The sequence below is a fragment of the Erythrolamprus reginae genome, chromosome 5 (genome assembly GCF_031021105.1).
Source record: "Erythrolamprus reginae isolate rEryReg1 chromosome 5, rEryReg1.hap1, whole genome shotgun sequence".
Taxonomy (NCBI): domain Eukaryota; kingdom Metazoa; phylum Chordata; class Lepidosauria; order Squamata; family Dipsadidae; genus Erythrolamprus; species Erythrolamprus reginae.
Genome location: NC_091954.1, coordinates 13,449,718 through 13,463,536, shown reverse-complemented (window position 1 = coordinate 13,463,536; position 13,819 = coordinate 13,449,718). Strand labels below are relative to the sequence as shown.

At 42.9% G+C, this 13,819-nt stretch overlaps 1 protein-coding gene across 1 annotated transcript in view; it reads right to left on the bottom strand.

Moving 5' to 3' along the window:
- ARID5B (AT-rich interaction domain 5B) overlaps positions 1–13,819 on the bottom strand; it is a 207,688-nt gene that overhangs the window by 30,181 nt on the left and 163,688 nt on the right. The window contains exon 7 of the mRNA XM_070752083.1: positions 11,353–11,405. Within this exon, the coding sequence (XP_070608184.1) occupies positions 11,353–11,405 (53 nt within the window). The remainder of the gene's footprint in view (positions 1–11,352; positions 11,406–13,819) is intronic.

Sequence of the window (13,819 nt, the reverse complement as noted above, 5' to 3'; positions counted from 1 at the left end):
AGAAAAAAAACTGCAGAGTATTTTTTAATTAATATTTTTTGAAAAACTGTGGTATAGCCGTTTCGCGAAGTTTGAACCCGCGAAAATTGAGGGATTGCTGTATTTCCCAACCTTGGCAACTTGAAGATATTTGGACTTCAACTCCCAGAATTCCCCAGCCAGCGAATGCTGGCTGGGGAATTCTGGGAGTTGAAGTCCAAATATCTTCAAGTTGCCAAGGTTGGGAAACACTTCCCTACAGCATATAATCACTTGCGCATTTATTTCACCTCCTTTCTATTTTTTTCTGCAACTTCATTTGTTTCTGTCTCTTTAGGAAGCAATCTGACTATTTTGTGTATGCAATTTCTTGGTGTGTGTGTTTTTTTTTAAAGCATTCAGCAACTGAGAGCATTAACCATTAAAATGCTTTCGGAGAAATCTCCTGGCAAATTATAAACACAGACCTCAAACTCAGCATAAATAATGATTATAGAATTATTTTATTGAGTTAGTGACAAGGAACTACAGCTGGAAGCCTCACTCCATCACATTATCCACTAAATCCACCCAGAAATACAATTTGTGCAACTTGATACAAGCTGTTTATTTTCACTGAGATCTGAGCTAGTGAAAATATATAGATCTGACGGTAACGAAATCTAAACACTCTGTAAGATTAATATCTGAAGTATGTCCTAGAATTGGCCAAATAGAAGAAAATGAACATCTGATAACATGTTAAATTACAAGCCGTGACTTTTATGCGCCCGATCTTTGTGCAGGAAATAAGATTAACAGAGAAACAGATGGAAGACATGGCGAAAGAATTGGACTGGTCTTTAAAATAGGACAGGAGGGTTGGGGGAAGCTTGATATGAGGCATGAGTGACAGGGTGATTTTTTTTGGCAGGGGGGAAATTCAGTTCTATTTTGCAGTGGGTTTTTGCAGTTCTGGAGAACAAAGATTGTACATGGTTAAAAGGAGCTCGGCTGGTGCTGATGATCAAATCAGAACCAAAGGAAATCCATACCCAAACTGGTCAAATTGGCAGAGTAGGTAGGTGAGCGGGTGAGATGTTATAATTTTAATTTAAAAAGGAGATGAATGGAGGAGAATTAATCAGTACTGTATAGAACCAAATTACAATTCCTGTTCTGCATAAAGATAAAATGCCTTCTTTTCAAAAAGCAAGCATCCAAGCAAAACATGTGTTACTTGGCAATATTATAATTTCAGTGCAACAATGGTATCTTTGTTTTCTTCTCTTTAGTCATAATAACTACCTCTTTCAAATGGAGATAAAATCGAAATTCAACTCTAACCTGAAGCATTTGAGGTTTGGTAGAACTTGCTTACATGTGGGCAAATTCACCTTTCTTTCTTTCTTTCTTTCTCTCTTTCCTTTCTTTCTTTCTTTCTTTCTTTCTCTTTCCTTTCTTTCTTTCTTTCTCTCTTTTCTCTCTTTCATTCTTTCTCTCTCTTTCCTTCCTTTCTTTCTTTCTCTCTTTCCTCTCTTTCCTCTCTTTCTTTCTCTCACTCTATTCTTTCCTTTCTTTCTTTCCTTTCTTTCTTTCTTCTTTCATTTTTATGCCGCCCTTCTCCTTAGATTCAGGGCGGCTTACAACATGTTAGCAAATAGCACTTTTTAACAGAGCCAGCATATTGCCCCCACAATCCAGGTCCTCATTTTACCCAACTTGGAAGGATGGAAGGCTGAGTCAACCTTGAGCCGGTGATGAGATTTGAACCACTGACTTGCAGATCTAGCAGGCCACAACATCACTGGGTTTGGCAGCTGGTCTTCTGTGCCCATTGAACTCTGATGTCAAAGAAGGGAAGGGTTGGTGCTTCCAAAGATTGGTGGCCTTGCACACCAACACAAAAGATTGGGTAGGGGGGTGGGTGCCTCTTTTCATTTCACATGATGTAACGTATTTGAGAGAAGAAATCATTTCTGGGGTGCCAGGTCTTGCAGGTTTTCCCCAAATCATGGATGATGTGAAAAAACTGGGATTCCAAGTCTCTGCGGTCAGTCATTTGATAACAAGTGATGGGCGAACCCAACGGTGTTTGGGTTCGGCGAGTTTGGACGAACTTTATGCAAAGCTCGGCCGAACCCGAACGGTCTATGGCGCCAAAGTTCCGCCCCTGGGATCCCATCGTTTTTTATTTTTACGCATGTTTTATTTTTATTTATTTTAATTTTTATGAAAAAGGACGCTGCAGCGGCACCGCAAGCAAAGGGAGGTCCTTTCACATAAAAATTTATTTTTACGTGAAAGGACCTCCCTTTGCTTGTGGCGCCGCTATGGCGTCCTTTCACGTTAAAAAAAAAAATTACATGAAAAGACCTCCCTTTGCTTGCGGCGTCGCAAGCAAAAGGAGCTGGGGAAACCCATGAAGAGATTCCAGGGGTGGAGCTTTGACTTCACGTATACCGGCAGGTTGCTAAGGATGCCAAGGTGATCACTTCCTGGATTCCATCCTCCCTCCATTATTCTAGTGCCTCCCCCGGAATCCAGGAAGTGATCACCTTGGCATCCTTAGCAACCTGCCGGTATACGTGACGTCAAAGCTCCGCCCCCGGAATCTCTTCGTGGGATTCCCCAGCTCTTTTTGTGCCTCCCTCCCAGCCTCCTGACCGGCTGACAGCTCCCCGATGTTCGCCTTCCTCCGCCGCCACCGGCGCCCGGCTCCTCCTCCTCTTCTCAGCAGATGACAGCTGGGCGGTGGCTTTTGCGGTGTTTGGCACGAATGCTGAACTGGAGCATGAATTTAAAAAAAAAATTCGGGTTTGGCATGGCAAACACCACAAAATTCGGTACGGACCCGAATTGTGCGGGTTCGGTTCGCCCAACACTATTGATAACTACGGCTGCGTGTTGAACCCTGGACGTTTGCATTTTTGTCTTTAAAATATCCTCCCTTAAAAAGATCCTTGCTAGAAAATGTATTCCCTGTTTTAGAGAAAGTTCTGTCCACCTTCAAACGGAGACACCTGCAACACGAGATTCTCACTTAAATCCCTTGCAAATGAAACTCTCTTATTATACAGCCACCTCACAAATTTGCCTTCAGCTGGTGGGCATGCAGTACATAACGTAATAATATCTGACAATTTCCATTGTGACAATATAAACACTGTACTTGGCTTTAATTAAAGGTGCAGATACTACTTCATAGTTATTTCTATTTGCAAAACAGGCTGTCACAACTTCCTTACAAGCTATTTCTGAAATGCACATAATTCAAAGCCACAATGTCTTTTCCTATTTTTCTCTCTTAAAGTATTATCGCCTTCTTGTTGTTCAGTTGCTTCTAACGCTTCTTGATCCAACAAAACTCCTTTCACCAGGATTGGAAGATTCTGCTTGGGCCATTATGTGTGATGGCACCCGGCCAAATAGTTTTCTGTCTGCCTTGTCTTCATAGCCTTCGATTCCGCCGAGCATCCGAGACTGTTCCAAGGACTCTCACCTTTGCATTGGGTACCCTAAAGCAGTGTTTCCCAACCTTGGCTACTTGAAGATATTTGGACTTCAACTCCCAGAATTCCCCAGCCAGCGAATGCTGGCTGGGGAATTCTGGGAGTTGAAGTCCAGATATCTTCAAGTGGCCAAGGTTGGGAAACACTGCCCTAAAGTATCTCAGCTTTAGCCTCATTCTTAGTGCTCTTAATGAGCAGCAGCCCTGTGTGACTTCATCTGGTGTTGAATGATCGATTGGTTCATCCAAGCTTCTGTCAACAATTTTCTCCAGTATCCAAATTCAAAAGCATTCATCTTTTTTGGCTTAACCTTTCTTGATGGTCCAGCTTTCGTAGCCATCTGCCACAACTGAGCAGGCGTGGACTTGACAATCCATACCGTGGTTGTCCATGTGTTGTCTCAGCAGTTTTACATTCTGTGTAGATTTCTGGTAATCTCTCTTCCAAGTCACAAATGTCTCTTTGTTGCATGGCTCTTGTTCTGTCGGGCTCTCTGGTGGAATCCTCCCGAAAATTCACAGGTACAAATTTCAGACACACACACACGTTTGAAAATTCAAAACAATGTTCTTTATAATGAAAATTCACTTAAACTAAGCCCTCTTTTGGTATAGCAAAGAGCACTCGTCTCCAAACAAACTGGTAATTTGTACAAGTCCCTTATCAGTTCTGTGATACTTAGCTTGCAGCTGTGAGGCAATTCACAGTCCTTCTTTCACAAAGTGAATCACACTTTGCTCTGGTTTAGTTTCAAAGCGGGGAAAAATCAGCACACAAAGGTCAAAGTCAGTAAAGCAGGCACGAAACACAACGATCAGATAATCCTTCACAATGGCCAAACCCACAGGCTGCTATTTATAGCAACCTCACTAATTACCACAGCCCTGCCCAACCACGGGTGGCCTCATTTTATTTGATAATAATCTCTCAGTTGTTGTTGCTTATACATCGCTCTCCACATGCGTGGCTGTATCATTAACTCTTGTTCTGAATCCAAGGAGGAGCTAGATAATTGATCTCCTTCTGAGCTGTCTGCCCCACTCTCCTCCTCCCTGTCACTCATGTCTTCTTGGTCAGAGGAGCCTTCATCAGCAGATTCCACCGGGGGCAAAACAGGCCTACAGCATGTGGATGTCTCCCCTACATCCACAGTCCTTGGGGCAGGAGCTGGGCCAGAGCTAACCACAACAGCTCTAGATGCTATTCCTCTGCCAACTTTATCCTAGAGGGTAAATAAAGTCTGTTCCTATTCAACTTCTTCTCTCCCTATTTGCTCTGGATTGGCATTTCTTGTTAACGAAATCTTTTGAATTTTGATTTTTTTTTAAAGCAACAGATGGGAGTTTGCACTCTCTCTTTTCGCTTTCAACACAAGATTCTCAAATCTTTCTCATTTTCAGCCTTCCTGGTTTCATCAGCAGTTTTTGTCTGGATTTCACCTTTTTCCTAACGGGACAGTTCTTGGGATTTATTCTGCATCTAAATTAAAATATCGGTATAAAATCTTGCACATTCCTTTCGCAGCCTTGAACCGTCCAGTTACTCCATAAACATTTCCCACTCTTCGTCCTGGTCATCATTGTTTTTAAAGGAGGAGAGGACCCAGTTTGCTGTGGACAGACAGGGACCCCAAGTCCTCTGTAGAAGCAACAAAGCAAAAATCACCCTCTTTTTGAAGCACCCTTGTCTAATGCCAGCACTGTTATTTCAGTCACGAATGCTGTATTCAGCTGCCATTTCTGGCAGTGTTATGTCCAGCTGCGGAGGAAGTTTGAATGGCAACATCTTGTGTCCTGTACTTGGGAAGCCTTCTCCAGAAGTCCCCTTTCATAGTCATAAACTGGCCAATATCAATGGGTCTTTTCCAGGCCTTTGGCTTCTTCTGCACCAATCTGCTAACCTCAAGGAGGAGAAGCCAATTAGTTTGCCTGCTATTTCACCAGCTCCGCAATTTTGTTTTTATTTATTTATTTATTTATTTTGCCCAATACATAATACACATTGAAGAGAAAGATAGGTAATAATATAAGTAAAGAAAAGAATAGAAGAAAAGATATAAAAGTATAGGTGAACATATTTGAAAGGAAGAAAAGGTAAATGAGATAAGGAGAGACAATTGGACAGGGGACGGAAGGCACACTGGTGCACTTATGCACGCCCCTTACTGACCTCTAAGGAACCTGGAGAGGTCAATCGTGGATAGTCTAAGGGAAAAATGTTTGGGGTTAGGGGCTGACACTACTGAATCGGGTAATGAGTTCCACGCTTCGACAATTTGGTTGCTGAAGTCATATTTTTTACAGTCAAGTTTGGAGCGGTTAATATTAAGTTTGAATCTGTTGTGTGCTCTTGTGTTGTTGCGATTGAAGCTGAAATAGTCATTGACAGGTAGAACATTGCAGCATATGAACTTGTGGGCAATACTTAGATCGTGTTTTAGGCGACGTAGTTCTAAGCTTTCTAGACCTAGGATTGATAGTCTGCTTTCGTTGGGTATTCTGTTTCGAGTGGAGGAGTGAAGGGCTCTTCTGGTGAAGTATCTTTGGACATTTTCAAGGGTGTTGATGTCCGAGATGTGGTATGGGTTCCAGACAGATGAACTGTATTCAAGGATGGGTCTGGCAAAAGTTTTGTAGGCTCTGGTGAGTAGCATGATATTGCCAGAGCAGAAGCTGCGTAGGATCAGGTTAACAACTCTAGAAGCCTTTTTGGTGATATTGTTGCAGTGGGCTTTGGCACTTAGATTATTTGATATTAGTATTCCAAGGTCTTTTACTGAGTGGGGGCTGTGAGATTTTGTTTATTCAGTTTATATATGAGGTTCGGATTCTTTTTGCCAATGTGGAGGGTAGAACATTTGCTGGTTGATATTTGAAGTTGCCATGTGCTAGACCAATGTGAGACAAAGTCGAGGTCTTTTTGGAGAGTAGATGTGTTGTCCGTGGTGTTGAAAAGTTTTACATCGTCGGCGAAAAGAACACAGTTGCTTGTGATATGATCGCATAGGTTGTTGATATAGAGAATAAATAGAGTTCTTAGCAACATTTTCTGGGAGCTGCTAAGCTTTCCCTTTTGTACCTCTAGCTCCACGGCATGTACCTCTTAGCCCCCGGGGAAGCTTTTAATCATAAGTGGGATGCATTTTCAACTGGGTATGTTCAATTCTGTAAGAATATCCTCCACCTCCCATGAAAGACGCCTGGTACCAACCAGCCCCAGGACCATCCGATTCCTTGCTGACCATAAAGCACTGGTCCAAAGTGCACTTGAAGCTAAGCCCAGGGAGAGCAACCAATGTCTTCATTTTCCAAAGAAAAGCTTTTCTTTTCTTCCAGTGAATAGAATATGTGCTATTGCAGCATTGAAATAGATGCTTATTGAAATCAGACCCACCCTAAAACCAAGTTTGAAAAGCTTTCTGGAATAGAAAAGTCTATCCAAATTTCCTCCTAAGAGTTAAGTGGCTGGAGGCTCTATAAGGAATGGAGTTCCTTACAATTAGAACAATTGAGAAACTGCTAAACTGAAAGGAGGACAAAGAGACCAAGAGGAGAGAGTTCCTCTCATTCTACTGCCTTAAACAGAGCCAGAAATCAAAGCTAAGTTCTCAGTTCAAGACACAATATACCTGCTATGTTTAGAATCCTTATCTTTTTTAAATTTATTTATTTTATTTATTCATTTGTCCAATACATAAACACATAGGAAGAAAATAGACATGTGATAATATAAAAAAGAGGGTGAAGGTGAACTTAGAGGAGAGGATATATGAAAGGAAGAGAATATTCATTCATTCATTCATTCATTTATTTATTTATTTATTCAATTTTTATGCCGCCCTTCTCCTTAGACTCAGGGCGGCTTACAACATGTTAGCAATAGCACTTTTTCACAGAGCCAGCATATTGCCCCCACAATCTGGGTCCTCATTTTACCCACCTCGGAAGGATGGAAGGCTGAGTCAACCTTGAGCCGGTGATGAGATTTGAACCGCTGACCTTCAGATCTACAGTCAGCTTCAGTACAGCACTCTACCTGCTGCGCCACCCCGGCTCCTTATATATAAGATAGGTGAAAGAAAGGAGAGACAATTGGACAGGGGACGAAAGGCACACCAGTGCACTTATGTACGCCCCTTACTGGCCTCTTAGGAACCTGGAGAGGTCAATCGTGGAGAGTCTAAGGGAGAAGTGATGGGGGTTAGGGGTTGACACAATTGAGTCCGGTAGTGAGTTCCAAGCTTCGATAACTCGGTTGTTGAAATCATATTTTTTACAGTCAAGTTTGGCGCGGTTCGTATTAAGTTTGAATCTGTTGCGTGCTCTTGTGTTATTGCGGTTGAAGCTGAAGTAGTCATTGACTGGTAAGACATTGCAGCATATGATCTTGTGGGCAATGCTCAGATCGTGTTTTAGGCGTCGTAGTTCTAGGCTTTCTAGGCCTAGGATTGTAAGTCTATTTTCATAGGATATTGTTTCGAGTGGAGGAGTGAAGATCTCTTCTGGTGAAATATCTTTGGACATTTTCAAGGGTGTTGATGTCTGAAATGTGGTATGGGTTCCAGACAGATGAGCAGTAGTCTAGGATAGGTCTGGCAAAAGTTTTGTAGGCTCTTGTGAGTAGGGTGAGGTTGCCTGAGCAGAAGCTGCGTAGGATCAGGTTGACAACTCTAGAGACTTTTTTGGCGATATTGTTGCAGTGGGCTTTAGCACTTAGGTCATTCGATATTAGTATTCCAAGGTCCTTTACAGAATGTGCACCTTCCGAATCTCTTTCCAACTTCCATTTTGCCACCTTGTTTGGGAATCCATTCCTGTCTCTGTGACCCATGACCCTTTTGGGACAGGATGATGGGAATCTTTTTGATTTGATAATTCAAAGAGACACCAATGTTTAAGCTGGCTATGGGTAACTCAGGCCCCATCCCCAGCGAGAGTCAAGTTTCTTACCGCGTGCTTTGAAACAGAGTGTTAATTACGGTATTTTCATTTCATTTTAAGTATGGCAGTAAGTAACCATATTAAACTTGCAATGTTCCTTCAAAGCATGACCCATTAAATTTAATGGAGATTAGAACTGAATAAATAAGAACAGATTTAGCCACGCAAGTAGGCTAAAACAAAAAGAACAAATGTCAATTAAAGGGTGAGCTAAAAAAAAGCCCCCACGGTTTGTATGCCTTCTATTATTTCCTGTAATAACAAAAACATCTCAACGTCCATTAGGAATGTAGTTATTAAAGTGAAACAATACTCTCCTTTCTCACTAGTTCCAGGATGATTTGCTGTTTTGCTTAAACACATTTCAAGTTTTATCAGTTATTTCATTGGTAGCATAAGGGCAGCCAAGGTTTCTGAACAAAGGCAAAAATCAGGGTTTTCCATACATCCAGGCTGATATATGCATCAGCCTGGTGAGTGTGTTTAGAATCTAGGTGCTTAAAGAAGGATCCAATTACAGTGATCCCTCGATTTTCGCGGGTTCAAACTTCGCGAAACGGCTATACTACGTTTTTTAAAAAAATATTAATTAAAAAATACTCCACGGGTTTTTTTCTATACCACGGTTTTTCCCACCCGATGACGTCATACGTCATCACCAAGAGTCACTTCTCTCTCTCTTTCTCGTTCTTTCCTGTCATTCTTTGCTTCAATCATTTTCTCATTTCTCTTTTTTTCTCCCCTTTTTTCTATCATTTTTCTCTCTCTCTCTACCTTCCACTCTCCCCCCTCTTTCTCTCTCTCTCTCTCTCCCTCTCTGTGAGAACGCCTGCCCCGCCTCTCCTGCAGCCCCCTCGCTGATAGCTGGGACGAAAGCGCTCTCAGCTAAGGGACTGTGAGAGGGGTGGGGTGGGCATTCTCAAAGCGCTCAGAGCTAAGCTAGCGGCCGAATGAGGAGGATGAGAAGCCGTAGCCGCCAGCGCTGCTGCAGGAGGACCCGTGTCCCAAGAAAGCCGGTGAGAGGGGCGGATCGGGCGGGCGGGGGTAGTGGCGAGGGGGCCGGAGGCGCTGGGGGAGCAGGGGCGGCCGATATTCAAAACAATCTTTGCCGGCCTCCGCATTTTCGTCGCTCCCTGCCCCCCAACTTCAAGCCCGGCTCCTTGCGCAGCCTTGGAAAAGGGTGCGTTGGGGTAGTTTTTGGCTGTCCATAGCCAAAAATAGTGTTTTTACTTCCGCATCTCTACTTCGCAGAAATTCGACTTTCGCCGGTGGTCTGGGAAGGCAACCCCCGCGAAAATTGAGGGATCACTGTAATCTGAAGTCATGAAAACAAAAGTTTAGTTTAGCAAAAAGGAAGGCCAGAGGGGACATGATAGCAGTATACAGATATTTGAGGAGTTGCCACAGAGTGGTGGGGGTCACACTATTTTCCAGGGCACCAGAGGGCCAGACCAAGAGCAACGGATGGAAACTGACCAAGGAAAGATTCAACCTGGAAATAAGGAAGAACTTTCTGACGGTGGGAGCGATCAACCAGTGGAACAGCCTGCCCGCAGAGGTTGTGAACGTCCCATCAGTTGACACATTCAAAAGAAAATTGGTTGGGGTGGTGTAGGGTTTCCTGCTTCAGCAGGGGGTTGGACTTGATGACCTGCAAGGTCCCTTTCAACTCTAATAAATAAATAAATAAATGAAACATTTCCAGTGAGAAACCTTTTATAATCAACTGGAGATCTTGTTACAGATGCCATCCCTCTCTCTCTCTCTGTCATATCAGGCAGTTCTTTCTTCTCCTTTTAAGATCTTAATCACAGTCTGTGACTCCAATATTTGTTGGTTTGAGACACAGGCTGTAAAATCCACAACCATCAATTTCCCCCCACGAGCTAAAAATAAAATCTCCGCGTGTGTCAGATACTGTTAGCTGATAAAAAAAGGATCAGTGCACCGTGTTCCCTCCCAACTAATTTTAAACTTTAGATAACTTCCTGTTTATATGGCCTGACCCTTTTCTGCAAAAGGCTGTTAACCATTCAAAACAAGAACAGGCACTGCAATGCACTACACTGTAATGGACATGGCTGGTTGCTTTTTAAAGTATTTTATACATTTCCCACATTTGACAGGAGGAGATGTCAAAGACCATGCCAAGGCATAGTCCTTTTACGCAATCTTGGCTAGTTGCACAAGAATATCCCTCTCTTAACATAGGAAAAAATTACAAACCCAAACAATTTCCTTGGCAAGGAAGAGTTACATATGTTTTCCACTCAGAGTTAGTTTTTTTCCCCTTTTTCTTTCTTTCTTTCTTTCTTTCTTTCTTTCTTTTTTCTTTCCTTCCTTTCTTTCTCTCTCTCTCTCTTTCCTTCCTTCCTTCCTTTCTCTCTTTCCTTCCTTCCTTCCTTTCAATCTTTCTCTCTCTTTCCTTCTTTCCTTCCTTCCTTTCTCTCTCTCTCTCTCTTTCCTTCCTTCCTTCCTTTCTTCTCTCTCTTCTTTCCTTCCTTCCTTCCTTTCTTCTCTCTTTCTTTCCTTCCTTCCTTCCTTTCTTCTCTCTTTCTTTCTTTCCTTCCTTCCTTTCTTTCTCTCGCTTTCCTTCCTTCCTTCCTTCCTTTCTTTCTTCTCTCTTTCTCTACTTCCTTTCTTTCTCTCTCTTTCCTTCCTTCCTTCCTTTCTTTCCTCTTTCTTTCCTCTCTCTTTCCTTCCATCCATCCTTCCATCCTCCCTCCCTCCCTCCCTCCCTCCCTTCCTTTCAACTACAAGTTTATAGTTTTGCCAAGCATGGAATTAATTCAGACTGTTGCCAAGATAGAACCCCATAAATTCAAAGTGTTTTCTGTTGAACTGTGGAGTTTGTGTGTGTGTATTTAATGCATATATGGCAAAAACATGAGAAAATTAAGATTGCACAATTTTTTTTTCTCTGAAGTTACTTCAACACTTACTGTTTCATATCCTCCCAGTTTTTGAGTAGCTTGAAACATAGTCCAAAGGTTAACTGTTAGAAGGACAATAAGCATTGAGTTAAGCATTGCATTAACCATCTTTCCAAGAAATGCATGTGAAACAATCTTTCTTTGACATTGAAGCAAGAAAAACAATAGTCACACCATGCGTTTAAACAAAAAAAAAAAAAACCCAGAGAAGCAGTCTGCGAAACACATTTACATAATTCAAAGTTGTAAACTCTGCCCTCTGCGCATATGCCAATTCTTTTAAAAAACCACAAGGGGAACATTCTACTTAGATCCAGTTACAGGTATTAGAAAACAATTACTTCCTCCAGGATAAGAAATAATCGGTACTTCTCCCATTAAACAAAGGAAGCTTTGTTGGATTAGGCTCCTAAATCGAAGGCATTGATTAATTAAGAACAGGGCATTTCCTTAAATTGGCATAGCTAAGAGAACTGTAATTGTGAACGCAGATACAAAGCAAGAAAAGAGCTTTGGACAGGATCCAGAAGTCTCCTCTTCTTACTACCTGGGGCAGGTAAGGGGCAGATGGCCCCAGAGAGGCCTTCTAGGGGAAGGGGCAGGGGTGGCCTGCTGCCCTGACAGGGGAGGAACGCAGTGGGGTAGCGAAAATGGAGCTCCACCCCAGAGCACCCAATTTGCACTGAAAGATGTTGAAAGAAAATGCAGGGCGTCCTGCATAAGCCAGGCCCACAGTGTGGTAGTAAAAGTTTTGGTAGCCCTTCACAGGGAAGGGGTATCTTCCAGGGGGCTCTGTCCAAGATGCCTTCCCTCTAATTCCTTCCAGAACTACTAGATGCCAGAGCGGGGATGCAACTCCCCCCCCCCAAGATTGAATGCGGAAGATTGCTCGAAACCAGTATGGCAGGCCAAAGTCTCTAACTAGTGATGGGCGAACCCAACGGTGTTCGGGTTCGGCTAGTTCGGCCGAACTTTACGCAAAACTCGGCCGAACCCGAACTGAATCCGAATCCGAATGGAGAATCCCACCGAGAGATTCCGGGGGTGGAGCTTTGACGTCACGTATACCGGCAGGTTGCTAAGGACGCCAAGGTGATAACTTCCTGTATTCCATGGAATCCAGGAAGTGATCACCTTGGCGTCCTTAGCAACCTGCCGGTGACGTCAAGGCTCTGCTCCCGGAATCTCTTCGTGGGAGGGATTCCCCAACTCCTTCAAAGGGAGGTCTTCACATAAAAATAAACATTGTTATTTTTACGAAAAAGGACGCTGCAGTGGCACTGCAAGCAAAGGGTGGTCCTTTCACGTAAAAATAAACATGATGTGGAGGATGTGTTTCTGGGCCTGTTTTTTTGCATCCCACCCTTAGCAGGATCATTGCTAAGAGACCCCTTCGGGAAATACTGGAGGGAGCCCTGGGAAAAGGGGGACCACATCGATCCCTTGAGCTTGGTGATCCTGGCCGCTCCCCCTTCCCTCCAATCCTCTAATCCAGGAGTCTCCAACCTTGGCTACTTTATGACTTGTGGACTTCAACTCCCAGAATTCCTCAGCCAGTGCACAGTGGTTGAGGAATTCTGGGAGTTGAAGTCCACAAGTCATAAAGGTTGGAGACAACTGCTCTAATCTGAATCTTAAGAGCCTCATAACAAGAGGAGAAACAACTCTTCCTTCAAGGAACATGTGAATGGTCACTCATCTTCACTTGACAAGCTTTCAGGAAAGCCATCTCTCTCTCTCTCTCTCTCTCTCTTCCATTCCATTCTATTCCATTCCATTGCACTTTCTTAAAATATGTTGTTTTCCTTCAAATTTGGAATATTTCTTGAGTAAAATGAACACTTTTCAAGGTGAAAATTAGATATTGAAGCCATGAAAATAATTCCTAAAAGATGAAATGATTTCCACGTGAAAATCTAGAAGTTGCAGAACTTCCAGTCAAGGTGATAAGGATGGAGACTTCACAGCTGTCTCAGTGCCTTCAAGAAACCCAGAAGGGGCATCCTTATATCTCCAATATTTTTCTCTTTTCTCTCTTCTCTCTTCTCATGCCTTTAGCTCACGGGTCCCCCAAACTTGGCATCTTTAAGACTTGTGGACTTCAACTCCCAGAATTCTCCAGCCATTCTGGGAGTTGAAGTCCACAAGTCTTAAAGTTGCCAAGTTTGAAGACCTCTGCTTTTACAGGGCTGGGCACCACCTGACTTCTACTGCAGGTACTAAATTAAAGCAATCAGACTGAGCATCACTAGACAGCGTGACTTTGGGGGTTACACTGAACGGGTGCCCTTCAGCATCTAAATGCCAATTGTTATTATTAGTTTTAGAATTCACCCTGATCAGTGTGGAAATGCCAAAACTGATCGCCTTTTAAATGTCTAAGAAAACATGCAAATTCAGTCTTTTGGCAGGATTGATTAATCTAATTAATCAGTGGAACGACTTGCCTCCAGATGTTGTGGGTATTCCAAAACTG